The sequence below is a fragment of the Panthera onca genome, chromosome A3, assembly GCF_046562875.1.
Source record: "Panthera onca isolate mPanOnc1 chromosome A3, mPanOnc1 haplotype 2, whole genome shotgun sequence".
In the NCBI taxonomy this organism is placed as follows: Eukaryota; Metazoa; Chordata; class Mammalia; order Carnivora; family Felidae; genus Panthera; species Panthera onca.
In genome coordinates, this window is record NC_138341.1 from 78215985 (window position 1) to 78242181 (window position 26197).

General features: G+C 40.1%; 1 protein-coding gene across 1 annotated transcript in view; it reads right to left on the bottom strand.

Annotated features, from left to right (window-relative positions):
• The window catches only part of TMEM131 (transmembrane protein 131), a 237807-nt gene that overhangs the window by 21315 nt on the left and 190295 nt on the right, over positions 1-26197 (bottom strand). The window contains exons 22-31 of the mRNA XM_060608021.3: positions 26019-26136; positions 23522-23660; positions 23297-23406; positions 22757-22823; positions 17776-17927; positions 17308-17450; positions 16702-16888; positions 15415-15600; positions 14200-14358; positions 13197-13780 (exon numbers count right to left, since the gene is read on the bottom strand). Coding sequence (XP_060464004.2) covers positions 13197-13780; positions 14200-14358; positions 15415-15600; positions 16702-16888; positions 17308-17450; positions 17776-17927; positions 22757-22823; positions 23297-23406; positions 23522-23660; positions 26019-26136 — 1845 coding nt within the window. The remainder of the gene's footprint in view (positions 1-13196; positions 13781-14199; positions 14359-15414; positions 15601-16701; positions 16889-17307; positions 17451-17775; positions 17928-22756; positions 22824-23296; positions 23407-23521; positions 23661-26018; positions 26137-26197) is intronic.

Below are 26197 nucleotides of genomic sequence, written 5' to 3' on the forward strand. Positions count from 1 at the left end.
ACAAGCTGTGTGATCTTGGCCTCCCATCTGTAAGCTGGGAGAGACAACACCTCACAGGGTTGTAATGAGGAATTCATAAAGCCCTCAGAGCAGTGCCTGGCACATAAACATCATGGAATGTTCTATATGGACAGAATGAAACAGAGCTATAGAAAGCCTAGTATTTTTATTGGTGTCTGCGTGGCTCAGTTGGTTGAGTGTCTGACTTTGGCTCACAGTTTGTATCTCACAGTTCGTGGGTTTGAGCCCCATGTCAGCCTCTGAGTTGTCAGCACAGAGCCTGGAGACTGCTTCAGATTCTGTGTCTCCCTCTCTCTGCCCCTCCCCTGCTCATGCTCTGTCTCTCTTTCTAAAATAAATAAACACTAAAAAAATTTAGAAAGCCTAGTCTTTTTAAAAGATATGGATGCTCCCAAGACAAACAAGAAGCCACAGTATATTTGAGTGCCACTATTTCCCAAGCAGCATTCCATGTCCTGAGTACAGCACCAGCACCAACAACATAATCCCTGCCTTCACAGAGCTTACATTCTAGCTGCATCAGACAGCTGCAGAGAAATCCCCGGATTCCAACACCTGTGGAGTCACCTGGGTGGGCAGGCAGGGTAAAGCTGCAGAAGCCACATAAGCCACAGTTTAACCCATTCTATATATGCCAATTAAAAATACATTACTCTGATAATGGTAGCTTAATACGAGTTATTTAAATCCCAACATTTCATGGCCACTGTTAATTGTTGTCAGAAACTCAAACTTTGGCATCTAGAACAGGGGATAGCAAACCATGGCCCCTGGATGAAATCTGGCCTGCAGCCTGTTTTGTATAGCTTGTGAGGTGGGAGTGATTTTTACTTTTTTAAGTGATTGGAAAAAGGAACAAGAATATATGACAGAAGGCAGTTTGTGGCACATCAAGCCTCACATATTTATTGTCTGGCCCTTCCCAGTAAACTTTTGCTGAGCCTGCTCTAGAGAAAGAATAGGTAAAGCTCTGATTTTTAGGAATGTCATTTTGTCGTTTACTTTCACACTGATTCCAGGGGGTATTATATTTGAAACCATAACTGGGACATTAAGTCTCAAAAATTGAGAAGCCTTTGTTTTAGCAGAAGATTGGCCAGTTGGTTTATTTACAGCCTCTGATCCATCCTGACTGGCTGCGGCTCCTCTCTGTCATGGCAGAAGGGAAGGAGCCGGTCCTATTCTGGCCCCAGGAGCCCCTGGATTTCTCAGATTCTGAGTTCAACAGTTCATGTTGAAAGCCCTTCAAACTTCCCCACACGATAGAGATCAATCCCCCATGCAATGAATTTCTCACCTGCAATTATACAATTTTGTCATGCTTAGGTTCACTGTGTGAGAGGCACTACCTATATAAATAATCGTATTTACAATAACCTGAAACTAGCTTAATAAATAGGAAAGTGTTAGAAGTGATACATTTTTTAAAGCTGGACTCAAATACTGACGACATGGATACACAAAGGAGAAAAAGAAACACTTAACAAACCAAGAGTTAAACTGAAAACTTGGGTAAAAAAAAAAAAAAAAAGCTTATCTCACAAAAGACTAGTTTACACTTTTTACCTCCAAATCCCCATCTTTTATTAATTTCTTAATATGCTGCACTTGCACTTGTCCCCAACGCCTTAATGAATGGCATTTTGAAAAGGTTATCAATAACTCCTTAGCTGTCAATACCAATGACCTCTAGCACTCCTCTTCTACAAGACCTGTTTGGACACTAGAATATCCCATCTCCCTCCCCGCCCCGCCATACGTCACAGTATTATCCTTTTCTGGTACTGGGATTCTTTTGGCAACTTTTTTGCTGGCTTCATCTTTGCTGATGTTCCCTGGAGATATGCCCTTGGAACTTCTTTCTCCTTTATAGTCCCCCCAGGGGCTCACTTTAATTAATTTGACATAAACAATTCAAATCTAAAATGCCCAAACTGAGTTAAATATCCTAAAAAACATCTTTTGGGTTCTCAGTCTGTAACAATCATACTTAATCTGCTGTAATTTAGACTAATCTGGGGTGCTTTTTTTTTTAATATGAAATTTATTGTCAAAATGGTTTCCATACAACACCCAGTGCTCATCCCAACAGGTGCCCTCCTCAATACCCATCACCCACCCTCCCCTCCCTCCCACCCCCCATCAACCCTCAGTTTGTTCTCAGTTTTTAAGAGATGTTGCTTTGTTGGGGCTCCACACTGAGTTTCTGATTAAGCAGTTCTGTGTGGGACCTGGCATGGGTAAATTTTTAAAAAGCTCCTGTAGTGACTCTAGCGTGTAACTAGGCTGAGAATCAGTAGTCAATGGTATCAACACAATCACCACTGTATCAGTCCTACGGCCTAGGCTAGCAGCTGCTTCACTGTCCTGTGTGATTTCCTCTGCTGCTTCTGTTCCCAAATTCAAATGTTGGTGGGAGGGGAGAGAACATGTTGTCACCAAAGGACTAGAAATAATTCTGACTGGATCAGCCTGATGATGGGCCTATGTGCCCTGCAAGGCTGCACACACTGGGGTGGCCTCTGTCTTCCTCTTGCCACTTGGTGGGGTGAGGGAAGAAGCTGACTTCTCAGTCAAGCTTGTTCTCAAGGGTTTATTCCCTTCCTTAGGGACTGGTTCCCAGTGGAAAGACTGGGCTTTGGGAAAGGGGAGTCTCAAACATTTTGCCAAGAGGGGACTGGCAAGCGGGAATCAGAAGTCACAGGGAAACTGCCCTCTCCAAGAAAAATTGTTACCTCAATACACAGTGGAGGACACAGGATATCACCTGCCTTAAGGAAACCACACCTTAACTGGTGTATAATCTATATAAAAACTAACCCATCCAAGTAAAGACAATACAAACTGAAGGGAAAAGCAGCTTAGAAAAACCCAGTGTTACCAGCAGTGGCTGATAGACCTAACATGAGCGACAGGTTCCTCAGACTTCACACCACCGTCTGGGTGAAATGTCCCTGAGGCCACTCACCCTCTGTCTGCCCACTCCCACCATCACCAAGCAGACTCTAGATTGAGCATGTGTCCATGACCTACTTGGTCAACATATGCCCCCTCGGCATTGTCATTCCTCATACAGTTTAAACACTTGCAGGGCAGCAACCAGCCTTACTGATCTATCTTCAGTGCCTTGCATGGTGCCCAGCACCTAGCAAGTGCTTGGCCAGGGTCTGCCAACCTGTACAAGTTGGTTTGTGCCTTTCTAAATCCTGAAATACACTTACAGTGTGACCTGCTCTGAGACTTGCCACCCCAAGTCCGGAAGCTGATCCCATCTCACTCTATGAGTAGAATTTGAATCCAGGTTTGAATCCAAAGTCAGTCTTCGTGGCAAACTGTATGATTCCATTTATACAACAATCTTTTTTAAAAATTTTTAATGTTTGTGTAAAATTTATTTTTGAGAGAAAGAGAGAGACATAGCAGGAGCAGGGGAGGGGGAGAGAGAGAGAGAGAGAGAGAGAGAGAGAGAGAGAGAGAGAGAAAGACACAGAATCCGAAACAGGCTCCAGGCTCTTTGCTGTCAGCACAGAGCTTGACGTTGGGCTCGAACTCACAAACCGTGAAATCATGACCCGAGCCAAAGTTGGACGCTTAACCAATTCACCCACCCAAGTGCCCCTATACAACATTCTTGAAATGATGTATTATAAAATGGAGGTTAATGGTTGCCAGGGGTTAAGGAAGGGACAGGAGTGGGAGGGAAGTGGCTGTGGCTAGAAAAGGACACAAAAGGGATCACATGGTGATGTAAATGTCCTGTATCTTGACTGTATTGGTATTAATACAGGCATACCTCGGAGTTACTGCAGGTTTGGTTCCAAACCACCACAATAAGTGAGTCAATTTTTTGGTTTCCTAGTGCATATGAAAGTTATCTTCAGGGGCATCTGGGTGGCTCAGCTGGTTAAGTATCCAACTCTTGATTTTGACTCAGGTCATGATCTCACGGTTCATGAGATCAAGCCCGCATCGGGCTCTGCCCTGACAATGCAGAGCCTGCTTGGGATTCTCTCTCTCTCTGCCCCTCGCCTGCTTGTGCTCTCTCTCTCTCTCAAAATAAATAATAAAAATAAAGTTCTCTTTATAATATACTGTAGTCTATTAAGTGTGCAATAACATTATATCTAAAAAAAAGGTACATACCTTAATTAAAAAATACATTATGTCTAAAACATGCTAACCACCATCATCTGAGCTTTCAGTGAGTTGTAATCATTGATTATGGATCACTACAACAAATTTAATAAGGAAAAGTTGTGATGTATTGTGAGGATTACCAAAATGTGACCCAGAGACATGAAGTGAGCAAGCGCTGTTAGAAGGATACTAAAGGCAGGACCGCCACAGCCGTAAGAGACACAGTTACGTGCGAGGTGCAGTAAAGCGAAGTGCAGAAGAGGAGCATGCCTGTATCCGGGCTGTGATATTGGACTGCTGACTAAGTTGTATGCAGTTGCTGGTTGCCATGCCTGCTCATAAAAATGGTCAAAATGAAACACTTTCTTCATTGCTTTAAAGCCTGAGGGAGTATATTTTTTCTAATGACTGAGTGGATACAAAACTCTTCATTGACCAAAACCATTTGTCCCTATCTGCAGGGTCCCTCAGGGCTGGGCTGTGTGTATGGGAACATAAGGCGGGCTGCTACATATCTGTGACAGAGTACCACCTGCATCTTACAGATCTAGCATCCTTACTGAGCAGTGAAGCTATGAGCCTCATCAAATAATCCAATTATGAGCTGACTACATACATGCTGTAGTCACCACAAGTGCTGTGTGCGTGGGTGAGGCTGGGCGTACATCTAAGAGGCGTGATGTAGGAGAGGAGCTAGGATTTAATGTTATAAGGTCAAGACAATGTGAACGTGAAGAACATTCCCATATTCTCTCTAATCAAGGCAAAATGCCCACTCTGTTATTCAGTGTCCTCAGATTCAAGCAGGAATTCAATGCCAGCAAAGTCTGTTTTTTTTTTTTCAGGTGAATTCTTAGGCTTCCTTTTCCTGCATGAGAACTACATAACAATGTCTGGCCATAGCTGCCAAGAAATGTGCTGCTCAATTTAACACTTGATGGTAACAACTAAGTTTGTTCTAGGTTTCTGATGAGAAAGGACCATAATTAAAAACAAACACATAAAACATCAAAAACTCCTTTTCGTCTTTTATTCACTGTTTTACACGTGCTTTAATAATTTAAACCACTTCCAATTAGTTTAAGTAGGAAAAGTATGAATATAAATTTAAAGAATATGTCCTCTACTAAGGACACTAGTGAATAAATGAATTTGCAATCAACTAGTTTGGGCAAGCTGCTTTGGCTGTCTCTCTTCCACTTAAATCATTTAACTTCTACCCAAAAGAACCACTTCAGTAAAGTTTCAATTACCAGCCAATGGTTTTTCTGAATATGTGCAGTCCCTGGCAGCAGGGGACCCAAGGCAGGCCATGTAATGTCAATTGCAACACCTGACTAGAATCTCTAGAGAACCACCAATTCTGGCATGAATTTGCCTCCTCACGTTTTGGCTGCTGAAATGGTCTAAATGAGGCCAATAAACAGACCCACATGCAATTTACTTGGGTCAGTATTGGTCATGCAAATTTATTTCTCCCTATTTGTTCAGAAATAATACCTTTATACGAGTATGATAAACTAAAACATACCAAAAGATGCATATGAAGAAAACTCTTCAGGAATTCTTTAAGCTAAAGCAAATAGTTTTCAAATTTTTACAGTAATCAAGGGTGCCTGGGTGGCTCAGTCAGTTGAGCGTCTGACTTGCACTCAGGTCATGATCTCGTGATTCATGAGTTTGAGCCCAGTGTCAGGCTCTGTGCTGACAGCTCAGAGCCTAGAGCCTGCTTTGGATTCGATGACTCCCTCTCTTTCTGCCCCTCCCTCACTCGCACCCTGTCTTTCTCCCTCAAGAATAAACATTAAAAACTAAAAAAAAATTTTACAGTAATCATATTTTGTCTGATTAAACTCTGTGCTTAGATTGTAAAGATACTTGTTTAACTCAATATAAGTTAGAAAAGAATTCCTATTAAGTGAAATAATTTTACTTCTAACCCAGGGAAGGAATTAATAATGAGTCTGTGGGAACATACTCTTTTTATTCTAGCTTTTCTTGTACCTTTATAAGGTCTTATATACCATTTGTGGGGGTAAGCAGAACCAATAAGGTACCCAGGACTAGGAAAAAACTGCACCACCAAAACTTAATAGTATCCAGGATTAAATTACATAGGGTTTTCATAAAATTATTACACTCAATTTTGGATTTGTTTATTCTAGAAATCAAATATCACAGATATTACAAAAGCACACTCAACTACAACTTGATGTCAGGAGAAGACAGGTTCTGTCCTGTCTAGACATTTCTCTTCACTCCCTTTAAGGGCAACTCCTCGTCTGCCCAAGGACCACTAGAGGGACAGGTGCCCACCTCCCAAGGACATTCACTGGTTACCTTCACTACTGGGTTCACACAGTTATCCCAATCACCTGTGGGCCTTGCTGAATGTGGAGTCTGATTCAGCAGTCTGGGTTGGGGCCCACAATTCTACATTTCCAAAGGCCCCCAGGTGATGTCACTATTGCTGGTCTCTGGACCACAACTTTGGGTAGCAACTACTACCAATACTACTCCCCTTGTGCCAATACTAGCCCATCTCTCGGCTCACTTGGATCCACTTCTCCACCTGTATTGGGCAAATCAGGTTGGATTTACTCCATTTATGACAACTGCATACACATTACATTCCTACACACTGTCTGGCCTCAACATCGTGCCCTGAATGTCTCCCAGTCTTCACTGAGGACCCTGGCACCAGCCTCACCGACTTCCTCTGACCCTCAATCTCTCATCGTCTGGGCCCCAGGCCTTGTATGGGTCAGGTCAATAATCTCTCATCAGTACCTCTGAAATCCAAAAAGCTCTCAGAGGTTTTTCTCCCTAACTCATTTAGAAACGAAACCAGTTGCTTAAACTCTGGTGATACAATTTAAGCTGAACTAATGTTACTTTTTTTTTTTTTTTTAACTGATGTTACTTTTTAGAGTCATATGAATCACATGGTATATGCACTGCATACCTTTCCCCGAATCGGAACTCCCAAATATGTGAGGCTTCCAGAGTTGTGTCAAGGGCGGCAGACTTGTAGCTCTGTGGCCTCACTGTTGCCAATGGGCTTTATTTCCACTGTGCTTCCACACCCCATTCCCAATGCTGCACCTAAGAACCTGTTACTGCCAAAAAACTGCATTTCCTCTGAAGCCCTATAGTGTCAGGCCTCACTTCCAGAGCACAGTCTCCCACCACTCCTGTGCTGCTGCCACCCCTGCAGTTGGATGTGTTGGATCTCCCGTCCCTTGACTGCCCATGTTCTCCCTGTCTGTGGAGCTCCTTCTAGCGTGAGGTCCTTCTCTATCCTCCAAGTTCCATGCCTCCAAGTCTGGCATATGCCTCTCCTGCCAACAACCCTGGGTCTTTCTGCCACCCCTGCCCTGCAGAACTCCGACAGTACTGTAATCCAACTACCCAGCTTTGGTGCCTCACCCCTGGGCTGCAGTGTAGATTGAGAAGAAGGGCAAAAGTTTGAGGGAGTGCCACTGCAAGCCTCAGCTGGGTCCAAGTGTTACCCGAAGGGCTGCTCCGTACATCCAGCTCTCATGTACCACGGACTCCCAGTCCACAGAAATGTCCAAACGGTCTCTATATTGTTTCTACCCTACCGCTTCTCCCCTCAGTCCCAGCAGCTGTTACTTCAGTTCAAACAGAAGCTCCCCTGACGTCCCCGTTTTGCCTCTTCATCTCTAACCCATTCATCCACATCCATGTATCTGTGGAATGAGGAGTGTCCCTTCTTTTATAATCTACTGGACTGGGTCTCCCCCACAACCCAACTCCTTGGGCACCTGCTTCTCTTCTTTTTTGGAGGCGGCAGTGCAGTGGGGTTGTAAGCCGTCGACTCAGAATTGGGCCTGGGTCTGGCTAACATATTTGCCTCCTGCAACCTTTCTTTCTGGATTGGGTTTCCTAACTGGAGACACAGGGTCACAGCAATGCCAATCACCAGGGTGCACAATGCTTGCACAATCACGCCTGGAGCATTAATGGTGACCAACACCATCACTCTCAGCTCTACTGGTTTTTTGTCCTTGACCCATAGATATTTCCAAGCACCATGTTCCCCCCCGCTTTTTTTTCATTAAAAATACTACCAAAAGATATATTCATCCCTTTTGTTTTGATTAAAAGTTAAAGACCACGGAAACCAAAGATTAAAGAGTAAATACCCCCTTTCACTTACTTGCCCCCAAAGCACTAAATGGCCACTGTTTTTTTTTTTTTTCAGTTTAGTAATCAGAAAATGGGTTCTTTTTATTTGAGTTTATCAAATACACCCTAACTTTGAATTAAAAAAAAAAAAGGATGAAAAGAAAATTAAAGTTCTAAAAGTATAAACCAGAGAAAATGCTGTGCTTCAGATACATGTGAAAACAATGCAGAATGGCAGGATGTGGGTTTCAAACATCATTCAACACCTGTGTTCTGAACTTCCTCGTATCTCTAAGGGATAGGCAGCCTGTCATTTCAAGGAAAAAAACTACAGAAGTATAAACAATATAAAAAGCTTTCTTCATATTTAAGTATATTATAATCAAAACATTAACAGGATGTTACTTTTTTCACTGTCACTCTAGACACAGTGCTGTCCACTAGAACTTTTTGCAATTCTGGAAATGCCTTATTTTGTAATGGCCACATGTGACTGTTGAGCATTTGAAATGTGGCTAATGCAACTAAGGAATTACAGTTTTCATTTTATTTAATGCAAATCAACACACACGGCTTAGTGGCATGTGCAGTTCTAGACGGCCTATTAAAAAAAATCAACCAAGGGATCAGAATTATGTTTTTCATTTTAATATAACTGCTCAGATCTTTTTTTGTTCAGTGTAATCTTTTCCCACTTCAATACCACTGCCATCACAAGACATTTGACTAAACACATAAAAAGATGAGCTAAAACCTAATTCTTCCTTGTCTTTAGTAATCAACATTCCATTTCTACAACAATGCCCAATAGTGAGCTTTTTACTAAGGATACACTGATGTTCAACCTCAGCCTCAGAATTTGACCAAATTATCTGTATTCAGTCTCAGCTTAACCCTCTCAAAGGCTGAATGCCAACCCCTGCAGCTATACACCAATTCAGAAGTCCCAGAACCTCTGGTGATGTAGGTACTATCATCATATCTTACCGTTACTGCAACTTCAGCAATTCAAACAAGGCATACCATTAGGATTAGTTGTCAACATCTGACTAATCTGCTTCAAGTTGAGGTAAACATTTTAGATGTAACTTGGGGTGAGAAATTTCACGTAACATTAGTGTTCTAACCAATCTAATATAAATAATTACTACAAGAGTAAAAACGCTACATTCTAAAAGCTATTCGTTTTGTGTACAATGTTTGCAAATACTTCAGTTAAATTTAAGTTGGGAAATTGACAATAAACAGAAGTGGCCACTGTTAACAGTCTGATGTGAAAAGTACTCTGTATGCCACAGTAACCTGGTTTCTAGTCCTATCACTTCACTGAAACTATCTTGCCAAGGTCAAGGTCAAGCTGCCAGGCTCTGTAGAGCTCTGTTCTCCCTTTACTTCTGGCCTTGTTGGGATATGCCAACCACATCTTCTACTTGCTTTCTGTCGCACTGTCTGCCGGCCTTCTCCTTGCTGGCCCTGCCCTCAGGGCCCTGTCTCTAGCCCTCTGTTTGTCCCATTTCTCACCCTTAAGACTAAGTTCCAAGTAGACACTGCTGCTGGGGTGTTCCACAGCGCTCTTCAACTCAGCAGGCTGAAGACGATGAGCACCATTTCCTTCCCTAGTAACAGTCATAGCAGGAGCTACACCCCAGACATGATGCAGGTAGCAGCTATCCTCTCCACTTTAAAGATAACAAATGGGGGTCCAGAGAACTAATTTCACAGTCACACAGTCGGTAAGGGGCAGAGCCATGATTTAATCTCTGGGCCTGCCTTATGATAGAGACTGGCCTCACGACCCTGTACCACTCTGCATCTCCCCACCCTAGATAAAGCTGCCCTTCACTCTACCAAAGCCAGCAATGAGCGTGGCTGCAGATTCCATTTCTTCAGTTAACGGAGATACTGAGAAGTGCCTGCACCAGGTTCAGAGCTTCCTCAGGTTTTAAACCTCAATCCAGCAACAGCCTCTGTCCAGCCTTTAGGACTTAACATACTGCAGGGGAAGAAACCACACAAGTATAGAGTCTAATGACTGCCCTGCTGTGAACAGAGGGCATTTCTGGGTGCCACCTTCCATGAGGAGCAGTGGACGGAGGAATGACTAGGGAAATGGTTGGACGGCCTACAATGTAGGCAAGATCTAGGAAGATTATATTTATTTGAAGGTAAGTCACTTTGAGCAGTCTCCAAAAGCTAGAAATTACATAAACTCATTACAAGGGAGACTTTTTGTTTGAGATACTGGGGAGGGGTAGGGGGAACAGGGTGTTTCTGAAAACAGAAGGTTCATACTTCATGTAAACATGATGACTATTTGTAGGGACTGGGGGAAAGCTTTAGAGAGGTTATAAAGGTTCAGCCCAACTAAAAGCCTAGGGTTTTATGACATGCCACTATTTTGCAACCTGGAGATCAATGCCTCCCTTTGAAAGTTCATTTAAGAGGCTGGTTTTCCATATGTATGTTACACTTTAATAACAACACTTGCTGAAAAATAAATTAAAGATTTTGTCTCCTTTCTTCTTTCTGAACAGCAGCAATAGGAAAGATAACAAACAGAATGGCCACTCATGTGATGCCTGGAACCACTGTCTCCTTGTGGGCTAAAGAATCAGTAACAATGTGGTGCCCATAAGCCATCATTACATATCTTTTAGTAGGCGGACTCTAAGACCGCTGTGATAATTAAAAACCATTTTTTAATTTAATTAAAAAAATTTTTTTTACAAATAAATTTTTACAAATTTTTTACAAATCTACAAATAAATTTTTTATTTTATTTTTGAGAGACAGAAACAGAGCACACGTGGCGGGGGGGGGGGGGGGTTGGTGGGCAGAGTGAGAATGAGACACAGAATCTGAAGCAGGCTCCAGGCTCTGAGCTGTCAGCACAGAGCCTGATGAGGGACTTGAACTCACAAACTGTGAGATCATGACCTGAGCTGAAGTCGGTTGCTTAACCGACTGAAACACCCAGGTGCCCCCCATTTTTTAATTTTAAAATTTACATTCTAGGTGAATGACCCTGAAAATAAAAATGGGCCTATCACACTGATATTGGAGGACTATTTTAGACACAGCAGTGAGGTATTCAGTTTGACTGACAAATTCTTTCTTTCTGGTAAGAAAGGATCATCTACATTCATTTTATTAATGTCCTCAATATGGGGAAAACATATTATGTAACTTGACCTAATTAAAAAAAGAACTTAAACATTCATTTAATATTACTATAAAAACTTCCCTAAAATAAGTAAGCTCTATTAATAATGAGTTAACAAAAAATATATTTCTCTGGAAAAAGTTAAGTAATATTCAAGATATTTTACTGTTTTGCAAATCCAAATACATGTAATTCTAAGAGGACGCTAGGTAACTAGTTTTTGTATCACTGGGACCAGGAAATTATCTAATAGAAAAGTCCTGGACTCTGGGACACTGGATTGCTTTTGGCCTTTCAGTGCCGCCAAGTTCCCCATTCCCTGCATAAACCAAAGGCAAAAAACTCCTTGGTACACCAGTGAGGAAGATATCAAAACAGGCTTGCAATAACGTGTTTTAGCAGGGCTGCCACAGGAGAGAGAGGAAGATGCAAAAGTTCAGGCTGTAAAGGGATTAATTGGCTTTTACTGGTTTACTGGTTTTTATATTTTGATTTTGGAAGTTACCAAATGGGCTACCACTGTGTATGTGTGGTATGTAATGTCTAAGGTGAATCCCAGTGAGCCCCACCCTCCTGGTGTTTATGCTCTATGGAGTTCTCTCTCCTGGAGTATGGGCCACACCATATTCCTAATGAGCAGAACACTGCAAAAGTTATGGGATGTCACTTCCAAGATTAGGTTGTAAGAGACTCTGATTTCTGCCCTTCTAGCTTATTCCCTCTCTTGCCTTCTAGCTTCCTTGCTCTGGTGAAGCTAACTGCTTTGAATTGCTCTATGGAAAGGACCCATGAGAGGCTGCTGGCCACAGCCAGCAAGGAACTGAGATCCTCAGTCCAACAGGCCACGAAGAACTGAATCCTACCATCAACCACCCGAGTGAGCTTGGAAGCGGATCCACCTTCATTTGAACTTTAAGATGACTTCACCCCCAGGCAACACCTTGATTGCCATCTCATGAGCTGGAGAACCCAGCTAAGTAAGCGGCACACAGATGCCTGACCCACAGAAACTCTGAGACAGTAGAGGTTGGTGTTTAAGTGATGAAGTTTTCAGGTGATTGGTTACTGAGAAATAGGTAACTAACACAGCATACAGAACTCCAAAGCAGGGATCAGCAAACTTTTTTTTGTAAAGAGCTAGATAGTAAATATTTTCAGGTTTGTGAACCTTACGGTCTTTTGCAGCTACTCAACTTTGCTGTTGTAGCATGAAAGTAGCCATAGACAATATGTAAATGAATGAGCATGGCTTGTCCCAATAAAGCTTTATTTATAAAAACAGGTGGTGATTTGGCCCACTGGCTGTAGTTTGCCAACCCCTGTTCTAAAGTACAGGTTCTGTGGAAATGTTATTTTCGAGTTAAAAGGCAGAGATGATCTCCATTTTACCACTGTATAAAAATTATTTTAACGATTAAAAAAAGAAAGCTCAACCTATCACAAGACAACAAACACAAATAGTTGAAAATGGAAACAGTTGTCCAATAAGTCTCTGAGTTTGGTAAGTACCTAAGAAGTACAAATATCTTTTATGATAAATGGGTCCCTCTCTATTTACATCTGATACAGAAAAGTTTCAGTCCAAACTGGAGGTAAATTTGAACCACAAGAACACTTACTAAATTAGCTGTTTATCACAACTATGATCGCAACAGCTCCTTAATTATGCACTGGCTTTCCCTTCATATATCATGCTTTTCTGACAGTAAGAGCGGATGATTACCTTTGCTTTTGGACAGTGGTGATGGCGGCTGCTCTGTAAACACTTCTAGGGGTGGGGAATCATGGTGGTCGAAGTCTTTGTCCATGGCTTCTATGAGACTGGTGATGTCTGAGTCCTCTGAGCTGTGCCTTGTGCTGCTGGCACGTTCTGGGTGGGAAGGGTGCGAGAGGGGGGCGGGTGACAGCCTTTCCAGCTGCGGTTCCTGGTGCTGAGGCACTGGTGGTGGCGGTGGAGGTGGAGAGTGCCGCTCCAGTGGGCTGTGGGCATGGTGCTGACTGCTGTGCTGGCTCTGTTTTGCCCCTTTGGACTTTCTGCCTGCTGTGTGACCCTGGGCCACTGCATTTGAATCTAAGACAAGGGGGCTTGCTTTACTAGCAGATTGTGCAGAAGTCCTGATAGAAGTGCTTGAGCTGTTTTTGGCTCTGACGTTTTCCACGTCAGCTGAGTTTCTATTGCTGTGACTGCTGTGTGGGTGGACCGGTGGGCCACACTGCTTGTGACTCCCTGCACTGGGCCGGGATGACGAGCCGCCTGCTCCACAGAACCCCCTACTGTGACCGGGGTCACAGCTGAGTGTGTTCAAGCTGAAAAAAGGACCAACTATAGATCAGTAAATAGCAACCTACAAAATCTAAGATTAAAAAATTTTTATTTCATCAGTACAGCCGCAAGAGAAAAATACAAGCTACTCTAAGGAAAAAACCCCAGCAAGACATAGGGATACTTTCCACAATTTTATAGGGTCTATTCTCTGAAAATTTAGGAACCAAGTCAGTGATCTTATTACGAATATTTTAACCCTCACCAACATAACAAAAACGTGGGATTTGCTGTTGAGTTCTTAGTAGAGAAGACAGCTATATACACAGGAGATTATTAAGTAATTAGAATTAAAATTTTTTCTCCCTTGAGCAAAGATGAAAAGAAAAACTTATTTTTTCTTTGAATTACATCAGTCAAATCTATGTATACTAGAAAATTTATTTCCAGCATGTGAACATACTTTCCTTCAGACGAAATACCAACGATTCTCCTGAGATCAAATGGTCTTCCCACATCAAAGGGGGGGTTCGAGGCCTCAAAGGATAGTCGCCTTCGAAATGGCTCCCAAATTCCTTGAGCTTCTAAATAGGCTGTTCCAATTACCAAGAGAAACAGAGCACTGTAGGGGTACAGAAGGCGGAGCAGCGGGATTCATTTGTTAGTGCAAGAGTAACAAAATTTAATATTAAAGGCAGAGTTTCTTGGTAAAGTACACAAGGATATAAAAAACAGAGATGCTGGTGACAGTTTTCATTGGACTGGACAAAAACAAAGCACTATGGATAAAAGTCTACACACTTGTTTTTACAGAATGCCAACTTACATGGAGACTTCTATAAAGAAAATAATTATTTGTATCAGAACAGACACTTGGAGGACACTTTTCCTTTTACCAAGAAGGTAAACTATCTTGCAGTTTTAACTCTCTACCAACTCTTTTCCCTTAAAGGATGTGTGGGGTAACCATGTAAATTTAGAGGCAAGTGTATCTAACCCTCCACACACATAAACAGACTGAAAAAAAAAAAAGATAAGGTTGCTGAGGATTTAAAAAGTATTTCTCATGTTTCATGTTGCTTGGGTCTGTTTCAAAAAAAATATTCTATTGGGGCGCCTGGGTGGCTCAGTTGGTTAAGCATCCGACTTTAGCCCAGGTCACGATCTCATGGTCTGTGAGTCCGTGAGTTCGAGCCCCGCATCGGGCTCTGGGCTGATGGCTCAGAGCCTGGAGCCTGCTTCTGATTCTGTGTCTCCTCTCTCTCTGCCCCTCCCCCGTTCATGCTCTGTCTCTCTCTGTCTCAAAAATAAATAAACGTTAAAAAATTAAAAAAAAAAAAAAAAATATTCTATCATGTTGATTAAGTTACATATGCTGAAATGAAGTAACTGTACCTGGTAAATTATAAATGTTTTTTTCCCTTTAAGAAATTAACATGTACTTAATTTGTGTAACAAATTTTAAGGGAAGAAGATATGTCTTTACTGTATATGCCACCCAGGCAGGGTTAGTTCTGACTGCTCCCACTAGTGTGCGCAGGTTTGACTGAGGCAGAAAGATCTGTTCTGTTCACTGACAGATTCCCAGCACTCAGAAGAGTGACTGGCACACAGTGAGCATGTGATGAACAGTGTCAAGTGACGCCTGAATACCAACCTCAAAAAAGGACACAAGTACCTCATTATTCCTGAGATGATGATGTACAGAGCCAGCTCCCAGTTGGGTCTGGGGAGGGCTTCTGCACAGGTTGCTAACATATGGTATGGAAGGGATGCGTTCAATACAAATACAAATTCAGAGCCACTGGTTGTTATAAACTTCAGTTCACGAATAACTCTAGAAGCTGTGAAATCAGGAGTAAACCTAAAACAGAATGGTAGCAGTCAGACTAAGTTTTAAAAATATACCATAGCAGTTTACATATAACACCAGTCTCACACACCTTTGAAGCCTAACAGAGAATTTGAGAGTTTGATAGTTCTGTGCCACTTCCTCATTTTAAGATGGAGAAAGCATTATTCCATGAGGTTAATAACAAATACAGCTATATTCTGTGGATAACTGAAGAAATTACATGAAAAAGAATAACGCAGCTTTGTGTAATTATTAATTCAGGAAGTGTTCTCTGAGCTTCTCTCCCTCCCCCTTCTTTTCTCCTTTATCTGAATCTACCCTCTTCTCCCAGGATATAGTTCCAATAACACCTTTGAAAAAAAAAAAAAAAACCACCCAAAAAACCCAAAACCATCCTAGCCCTTGTCCTATCTCCTGCAGTACTTCTTTCTGCCCCAATTATTTCATTTTTTACTTTTTGTTAACTGTATGCTCCCCAACCAGATGATCTATACCTTGAGGAAAGGTGTCTTATTCTTCACTGTACCTTTAGGTACCAAGCATTATACCTTACCTGAGTAATATCACTATGTACTGAGTCAACGTCCATTGAACACCATGAAATTATCACTCAATTAAGGGGACAGAGGTCACATTTTATTACATAAACTCTATAATCTAACAAGTTGTCAATTAATATTAAAATAGGCTGCAGCTATTACTAATACAGGCAAAAAAAATTATCTTCTGACCAAAATATTACACACTCCTACATTGCACACACAGAAAAGTGCACGTATGTGATACAAGGGACTGGTCTGTTGCTGAGACTGAATTTATAGTCAATTTCCTACCGACATGTTACACTTTAACACAACCCTGAACATAATTTTGAAACCAGTTTCTAAGATTATCTGATCCACTTCTGATACAGAGGAAGTTTCACAATTTTGAAAACAATGAAGAAATAACCAACGATTAAGTGGAAAAAAGAAATCAAATAAACTACATTTGTGGATAAAATACCTTTTGTTGTATGAAAACGTATCTTTGCACGGAGTTTAAGCAATTGTATTATTTGAGGTTGATGAGAAGCTAGTGATTCGTTACACCTCAGAAGAAAATACTTACAATATGATTATGTCTTTAGAGGCGTTGGCGCTTAGTGCAAACTCTTGACAATTAACAACTTTAAAGCCATATCCCTCACATGAGTACCCACTGACTTCAATGGTTTCTATGTGAATCTGAAGTTGTCCTGTATTCTCTACTTTAAATGTTCTTTTCAATGTGAAATTTGGTTCTCTTAGTTTTAAATCTAAAGGAAAAAAAAAATCAAGAGTGAATATAAATCTTGCATGCTCTCCAGATTCAATGAATATATGCCAGACATTATAAACTACCTCCTCATGCCAAAGAGATCAGCTGGTACCCAGCTTTCATCAGAAGTACTCCACTTTACTGTGTCATTTTAGACACCAAAGTTTAATTATGCTTTACTTTCCATACTCAGAGTAAACCACCTAAGACATGCAATGAATACAGAGCCTTTAAATCTTTTAGGATCCAAATTAAACAACCCTGAAAGCAAGTCAGAGTATTTCATTAAAAATCTTAAGTATTCATCACTAATATATACAGGTACATGTATAGAAATACTGTTCTTTTTTGGGGAATTATTTATTGTTGGAAGCAAATACTGAAAGTTGTGCCCTTGGAACTGTTAGGAATACTTACTATCTGTACAGTCTTTCAATAATGCTTCTGTGATTTTAAAGCGTAAGGAACTCCCTGGACCCGGAAGTTTGCCTGCTACTCTCAAGTTCTCAGTTGTTCCTTGTCCTTGGACCATCACAGCATCCACCACAGTCAGGTTATTTCTGTGCAAGAAGAATTACAGAATTTTCTCCCACTAAATTTGAGACTGAAACATTTATCCTCTAAGAATTTAAAAATCTACACAGAGAGAAGGGTTTTTCAGTTTTAAGAGTCACACATGGTACAGTAAGAATATTTTTTCAGGTTTTCAAGTTATAAACATAATCACAGAGGTACATTTCATCCGGTGTGGTGTGATGCGTGCATGTTTTAGACAAAGTGAATACCCTATTTAATAAATTAGACACGTAAACCCAAATTAAAAATCAAGTAAGGACTTCTGTATAAGTACTAAAAACTGACCCACACTTAAATCATAATGCATACCTGATTATGATTAGTGAAGAAACAGTTCTGTTGTGAATTGGAGTAAACTTTATTTTGACAGATTTCTTTTCTCCAGGTTTTAAAATTAGGTTTAAAATTAAATGTCGAGACAGGCCTTCTGTAAATCCTGTTGAACTCTGCAGTGGATGAGCCTTGAATCATTGGGTAAATAAACAGAAGTCATTACTATATTCTCTGGAAAGACTTTTCCTTTACGCCATCCACAGCCCAGTATGAGTTTCTTGAATAGATTAAATATGTGAACAATTTTATTCCTCATGATTTAGATACTGGTCAGTTTGCAAGCAGAAATGGGCAACCAGTGATGACCCTTACTACTGTGCATTAAGTCCCCAAGAGGGCTTTGAACCCCAAGTGACCAAAGTCCTCATATTTGTTAGGCATTTGTTTTTGTATACAGATCTTTTTATTTTTAACTTAAAAATTTTTTGAAATGTAATACACATACATAAAAGGACACAAACTTAAGAAGTGTAGCTCAATGTCTTAGCACAAAGCAAACAGCCGTGCACCCAGCTCCCAGCAGCCTTAAGTCTCGTGGATGCTGTTCTCACTTTCACACTGTTTTCCTGCTCCTTCCCCCTCTGGTGGGTATCAGCCAAAGGGTCTTCAGGTTGCATCAGATTTTATTTGTAAAAATAATTCTAACTCAATATCAATCTATCTTTGAATTTTGAGAGCTCAGCATATAATTACTGTTTCATTAACACTTGATGACTGAAAGATTAGTTTAATAACCAAAATAGGACTTCTTGACAGCTTGTTATTGATAAAACTTATTTTTTTAAATGTTTACTTATTTTATTTTTTTAAAATTTCTTTTTAACATTTATTCATTTTTGAGAGACAGAGAGAGAGTGGGGGAGGGGCAGAGAGAGAGGGAGACACAGAATCAGAAGCAGACGCCGGGCTCTGAGCTGTCAGCACAGAGCCCGATGTGGGGCTTGAACTTGGAACAGTGAGATCATGACCTGAGCTGAAGTCGGATGCTTAGCCGACTGAGCCACTCAGGCACTCCTACTGATTAGGTTTAAATATTCGTTTTGTATTTAAAAAAAACATAAGGATATATTGTTAATAAACCTTACAGGTTTATTTTTGACAGAGAGAGAGAGAGAGAGAGAGAGAGAGAGAGAGAGAGAGAGAGAGACAGAATATGAATAAGCAGGGGAGGAACAGAAAGAGGGAGACAGAGGATCTGAAGCAGGCTCTGTGCTGACAGCAGAGGGCCAGATGCAGGGCTTGAACTCATGAACCGTGAGATCATGACCTGAGCTGAAGTCCAACACTTAACTGAGCCACCCAGGCACTCCTACTGATAAGATTTAGATATTCATTTTGTATTTAAAAAAAAATAAGGATATATTGTTATGATTTTTAAAAAATGTTTGAGAGATGGGGGAAGGGGGAAGGGGCAGAGGGGGAGAGAGAATCCCAAACAGGCTCTGGGCTGTTAGCTCGAAGCCTGACTCAGGGCTTGATCCTACCAACCATGAGATCATAACCTGAACTGATGTCAAGAGTCGGGACACTGAACCAACTGTGCCACCCAGGCACCCCAACTATTCTAATTTTTTTTCCAACTATTCTAATTCTTAAGTAACATTGTTTAACCATTTTTGGGGGAAGGGTTGGCATCACTTGGATATATTTTTATTTTAGAGAGAGAGAGAGAGAGAGAGAGAGCACGTGAGCATGGGAGGAGAGGGGCAGAGGGAGAGAGAGAGAATCCTAAGCAGGCTCCATGCTCAGCACTCATGCTCAATCCCACGACCCTGGGATCATAACCTGAGCCAAAATCAAGACTCAGATGCTCAACCTGAGCCACCCAGGTGCTCTGGCAACACTTGACTATAAACGTCCATGGCTCATCATGGCTATGCTAACATGTGGAAGGGGAGTGAGGTTTGTACGACTTTCTACTCCACTTGGCATAGTTAGGTTTCAAACATAGATCTACCTACCTGTGTTAGCATGATTCTACAAACATTATTTCTAGTCAATAGACTTACTGACGCCCTTAATTTTTAACTCTTGATTCTGAGGCACAAACTTTTTTCTGCATCTAACATTCTTCTCTGTCAACATCTACCAGGACAATGGAATATCCTGACTGCTCCAAAATGGTTGGTAAATAAGTTCTTTGTTAGGTAAACTATTCTGAGTAATTGATGGACACATTATATACTACGCATATCTTACCAATAAACACTAGCTAATTTAAACTCTGATGATTTGGCAAACATTTGAGGATGTTGTGATGCCTCAGGGATATCATTAAGGCCTCAATAATTCTCAGTAATTTTGCAGTAGTGGCTCTCTAAAGAGTGACCCATGGGACCCCTGGGGATCTCAGAATCTTTTCAGTGTATCCATGGTGTCAAAACTATTTTCATAACACTGGCAGATGCTATTTGCCTTTTCCACTGTGTCGACATTTGCACCAATGGTCAGCAAAATCAATGGTGGGTAAAACTGCTGATGCTTCAGCTTAAAGTAAAGGCAGTGGTATCTAACTTCCTTAGTAGCTACTGTCTTCTTCACTGCCATGTACCTGTAGTTAAAAAAAAGTTATTACTAATAAAGCAGTAATGATACTAATCTTAATAAATCTCAGTCTTTGGGCACATGCATTTTTACCATTGTGTGATAAAATGGGAAGTATGCATATAGCACTCCTGCTGCCTGCTGAAGTACCATGTTGTCTTGAGAAGCTATCATTTGAGATACAAATAGAATTAGCTGCTTTTCTCCTGGAAAACCATTTACAGTTGGAAGAATGATTGACAGTTAATCTGTGGTTATTCAGACTTTGATATTTGGTGACAAATTCACAAAAATGAAGTGCATCTATCCAATCAAGGAACAACAACTGACGTATTTGCTGCCAATGATAAAATTCGAGTGAGAAAATTTAGAATTATGGGAAACTTGAATCCACCCCCTGTGAACTTCACAGCCTCCCAATAGTTAAAGAATTCCCTGATGAGACTGGTAGTTGTATTAATGAATATTATTTTTTTTGAATTTTATAGAGTGAATCATGTCAACATTTGGAAGCTCTGCATATCTAGATGAACCAATATTTTCTGAATGACTGATGCATAGAGTTAGAATTAATTAAAAAGGCAATTAAGATACTCCTTTTTTTAATTTTAGAGAGAGAGAGAGAGTGAGCGCGAGAGCATACACATACAAGGTGGGGGCAGGGGCAGAGGGAGAGAGACTGAGAATCTGAAGCAGGCTTCATGCTCAGCACAGAGCTGGATGCAGGGCTTGATACCATGACCCTGGGATCATAACCTGAGCAGAAATCAAGAGTCGGATGTTCAACTGCCTGAGCTACCCAGGCACCCCAATCTTTGGCCTTTTGTATAAAAAATCTCTCAGTTTTAATTTTTATTATGCTAAATATGGATAGATATAATCCACATAAACAAAAAAATCTCTTTGGAGTCCCGAATAATTTTTAAGACTATAAAGGAGACCCAATACTTTGAGAACCACAGTTTTATCAGCACTATAGAGAACTGTGATAGAAATTACCGTAAGTTCACCCTAAGACCTAGAACTTCACATTTATAATAAATTTCTGAAGTCTAGAGTATTCTCATTTGTCTTCCTACTTCTCACAGTGCCTATACTTCAGTGTTTTATATCTTGCAAATAACACAAAAGAACTTGTATTCAATAAGAAAAAAAGGTAAAAATTAGCTCATTTATTTCTTATGTGTATTTCCATCCTTATCAAAGCAGAATGAAAGGAATTTCTGGTTACTGAGATTTCTAATTATTTGGAATCTAGATAACCTTGAGCTTATTAGGTTGTCACTCTACGTATGGAAAAAACAGATTACAAAAAGATTCCAAGAGAAGGGCATGAGACTAGAATATATGATTGCCTAAATTTCAGTCTAGTGTTCTATTATTTGGCAGAAGAAAGACATATTGAGAATTACTTTCCTATACAAAATTGACTTAAAGACTATATAAAAACTATTCTACAAAGGTTTAGCTAACATATGCTTTAGAGAATAAAACACAAAACTATGGGAAAGCACACACATATTTCAAGAACTATAAAATATCTGGTTTAACGGGCTAATTAGTGATTCCTAATCAGCAATGACCATGTGGCATGAGTATGGGCAAGGGCTCTGGGATCTGAGAGAACTAGACTTGAATTTGGCCCTGCCAGTTATCACGGGTATGAACTTGGGTAAGTTGCTTTCTTTTCCTGAGACTTCTTTTTCCTGCCAAGTGAACAAGGGAAATACCTCCTGGGTTACTAGTAATTGCTCAGTTGGCTACTATAATGACTATGTGAAATTATAAGTGTGAATGTCTCTGGCAAATGCTCACACATACTAGATGCTCATGAAAAACTGGGAAAGGTTCTTTAACATAGCCCCCAAATACTAAAAACACTTTGCACTGCTTTTCTTTCCTGGCCTACTGAGCCACAGATTGTCTTATCCAGTCAACACTCACCATGGTCTTCCTACATATCAAGGAACCAACTGAAGGGCTTCCCAAGTGAGTTTGTTTAATCTGTTCAACAACCATGGGTTTGGCATTCATTGAGCTTACAATTTTATTAAGAAGTATCCAAAATAAAATTTTAAATGACTGAGCTGATTATTTTGAGGCTTAATAAAAATAAATTATGTTAGTTTATACCGCATTTATATATCCTCAGGGTTTCTGGTTGTCATTATTATAAAACTTCATGAGCTTATAATGCCTGCAAACAGGAACCTTTTATCCTGTGTGCTTCATGTTCTAAATCCCATCCATTCCTCCTGGTTTTTTCCCTCTAAAATGATTACTGGACTGCTTTGACTTCTTTAGTAACCTGCCCTTCAGTCAAATTTCAGGGTAGTCAGTAGTTTTCTTCCAAATTTGCTCTGATCATATCATAGTTATTTCTTTGGAATTAGTATGAAGTTTACATACTTACAGTGTTTCTGAAGACTTGGAATTCTAGTGTTCTTAAATCTATCTTTGCAACCTTACTCAAGTTAAACCTAAAATAAAAAATGTACATATATTTCTTCATAAAAAGCATCATAATTAATTAGGGGGTAAAGAGTAATTATTAAGTTTGTATTTTATTTGCAAATTACCTTCTGGCTGATTTTGAGGTCAGTATTACCACATTAATGGCTTTCCAAAAATTAAAGCCACAACTTATTGTTAATATTTTGCTCATTTTTTAAAAACTAAAACATTTGAAAGGTTCCACTTGCTTTCTCTTTATAATTTTTTAGAAAGGAGTTCAACATTACTTTTTCTTATCTTAAGCTGAAAACTTTTCTAGATACTTAAATACTTAGATATAGCTATATCTCTCCCCAGTACTTCCTCTCAATTTTAATTACAGATCTAGAATTTCTCTAAGCCAATTCTATTACTGTATAAGCTGCAATAAAGTTGTAAATGTATAAAATAATAATCGATGCTAATATGGAACATTTTGATTATTTAAAGCAATGCTTACCTTGATATTAACTTATCTACAAAGACTGAAGGATTGGAATATAAAGCTAGAGGAATAAATTGTATATAGACAGGAACATCTGCAGGATTTTCTAAAGTAATCTCTTCTTCCTTAAACAAAGTAACAAAACAGTAAATGAGAGGTTTCCACAGTTAAAAGTTAAGGGTAGATACTTTATAACCCTATTATATATTTCCCAAAACCAAGGTCATTCTGAATACTTACTGAGGAGCAGTTTGTATTAGTAAGTGGAAATTTCAAGTGCCGGGGGGAGCTAATTATAGAAGGCCAAGAGAGCTCAGCAGTGATTTTTGACAGTATATTTTTTTGAAGGTCTGTATTTACTTCAAATAAAGCGCTCAATCTAGAAAAAAATAATTTGTAAGTCACTATATCATTAAAAATTTTTTCTCAAATGTTTATTTATTTTTGAAAGAGAGAGACAGAGCGTGAGTTAGGGAGTGGCGGAGCGAGAGGCAGAGAGAGAGGGAGACACAGAATTCAAAGCAGGTTCCAGGCTCTGAGCTGTCAGCACAGAGCCTGACGCGGGGCTTGAATTCACAGTGAGATCATGACCTGAGCTGAAGTCAGACGCTTAACCGACTAAGCCACCCAGGCACCCCTGTAAATCACTATATCAAAATAAAATATTTGAATTTTCTGAATATGATCTATTATTATATTCTTAAATAAACACAGTTTTATTTGCTCTGACATTTTACTACACTTTTAATAGACACGTATGAAGATGTCTCTGTTTTGGCACAAAGAGCTGCCAAGGTCTCTATCACTGATCACCTGTGTTGTTTTTTGTACCAAATATGTAAAGGACAAGGCAGGTATACACAGATAACATATGGTGTTAAGGGGATCCTAAAGGATCCTGCATGCCTAGTGGAAAGATCTAGACACCAACAGCAGGCTGCTGATGAATATTCATCAGGACAACCTATGGGATGGCAGTGCATTGCTTGGCATATGGCTTTCCCTCTTTGGGATTAAAAAATGAAGGAAAATCCTGACATGCAATGAAGATGTTAGTTGAAGTGGTAATACATATGAGGCCTTTATACAGATATATGTAAAGTTATCAGCAATATTCAGGATGTCATCTGAGTATTTCCCTACTTATGACTGTTCAAGAACCAGCTGTTTAGAGACCAAGAACACATTTCCTAAGGAAACAACATTACACATGGGGCTAAGGTCCCTGGGCCCAAACACTGAAGCCTACTTTAACCCACAATACCAGTGAATACCAATACTCTATGTTGGTAAGAATACAGGCTTTACAAGACTAGAAACAGAAATTCTCTGTAACATACACAGTGACACAGTAGGAGCGGGGAGAATGCCACACTCACTGTGCACCTGGGACGTGATGGTACGGGGTAGATGCAAAGCCCAGCTCTTTAGCAGTGGAGTGTTGGGCACAGGTGGAGGAAGGTAGGGGTTTTGGTGGGTAGGAGGGGAAGACGTTGCTCTATAGCACTCCAACTTATGTATTCATAATATTAAAATTTGGAGACTGTCTATACATTGTAATGTCTGTAATGGAAATGTTGGGGACGAAGAACTATTTTATTGAGTGTTCTCTTGAGTGAGTACATCAGAAGTCTTTCTGTACTTATTTTAACCATTTTAAAGTACAAATTTAACTCTCGTCTGCCTTAAGAAATCTTTCCACAGCAGATAGTTCAGATAAACAGAATGTCTTAAATTCAATTGCTAATGGTTTGAAAAATTTAGTACCTATAAATGAGAATATCCTGATAGTGACAAATAGATTCAAATTAGGCAAGTGGAGGATAGCAGTTTTTTTTTTTTTTTAACATTTTAAGTTTATTTATTTTTGAGAGAGAGAGAGAGAGCATGCATACATGCACACACACACAAGTTGGGGAGGGGCAGAGAGAGGGTCACAGACTCTGAAGCAGGCTCTAGGCTCTAAGCAGTCAGCACAGAGCCCAATGCGGGGCTCGAACCCACGAACTCTGAGATCATGACCTGAGCCAAACAAAGTTGGAAGTTTAAACAACTGAGCTACGCAGGCGCCCCAAGAAGACCAGTTTTTATCAGCTGCCATAGTATCATTATTCTAGTCACATTCTCTGCTGAAACATAAGAAAGATTGTACTTCTACATTCCTGAGTAAGTGTGCATCTACTGAATCCAGGTGTGGTAGTGATTTGTCATTAGCACATTTTCTGCCTGCCAAAGATATATCGTTGAGCCTATGTGAACTGGGCTCTGTGTGCCCCCTAACAGTTCAGCATTTGAAAGGGAGGAGGTAGTTCTTTTTGCAATGAGCAAACGGACACTTGGTCTTCATTGTGGGATTAAACCCAGGACATGTTTTCTCTGCCTCTAACAGAGGTCAGTGGTAGGTAAAAACTTTCTTTCTTATGGAAATGGCTGTATCTAAGGTGAACACTGTATTCATCCTATATAAAGACAACTTCAAATAGTTCTTTGATTTTAAGGAACTATCCAGAGCACTGGAGAAACGAACAAAATGGTAGTGTGTATATTTCTAAGCAATATGCAATTAAAATGGCAATTCAAGATGCCTCATTAATAATTTTCTGAAGATAAGGTGTTATTTTCTTAGCCATAGAGAAGTAAAATAACCTAATACAAGAATAACATCTAGAAAGTAACATCAACAGGTACATTTCGAACTGGTAAAGATAGCTAAAATACTTAAAGCAAAACCACTCACCTATGACCTGAATTTTCCTTTATTCCCATCCATCCTTTGAACAGGCTTTGATGCAAATCCCAGTCAGCATCCCAGGTGTCTTCCTGCATGGCTACACCAGGCTGTACTTTGGGTTCGGCTAAAACAAGGAAACATGTATTATGACACGTTTAGCCCTACATCTATATCCACTTGTCAGT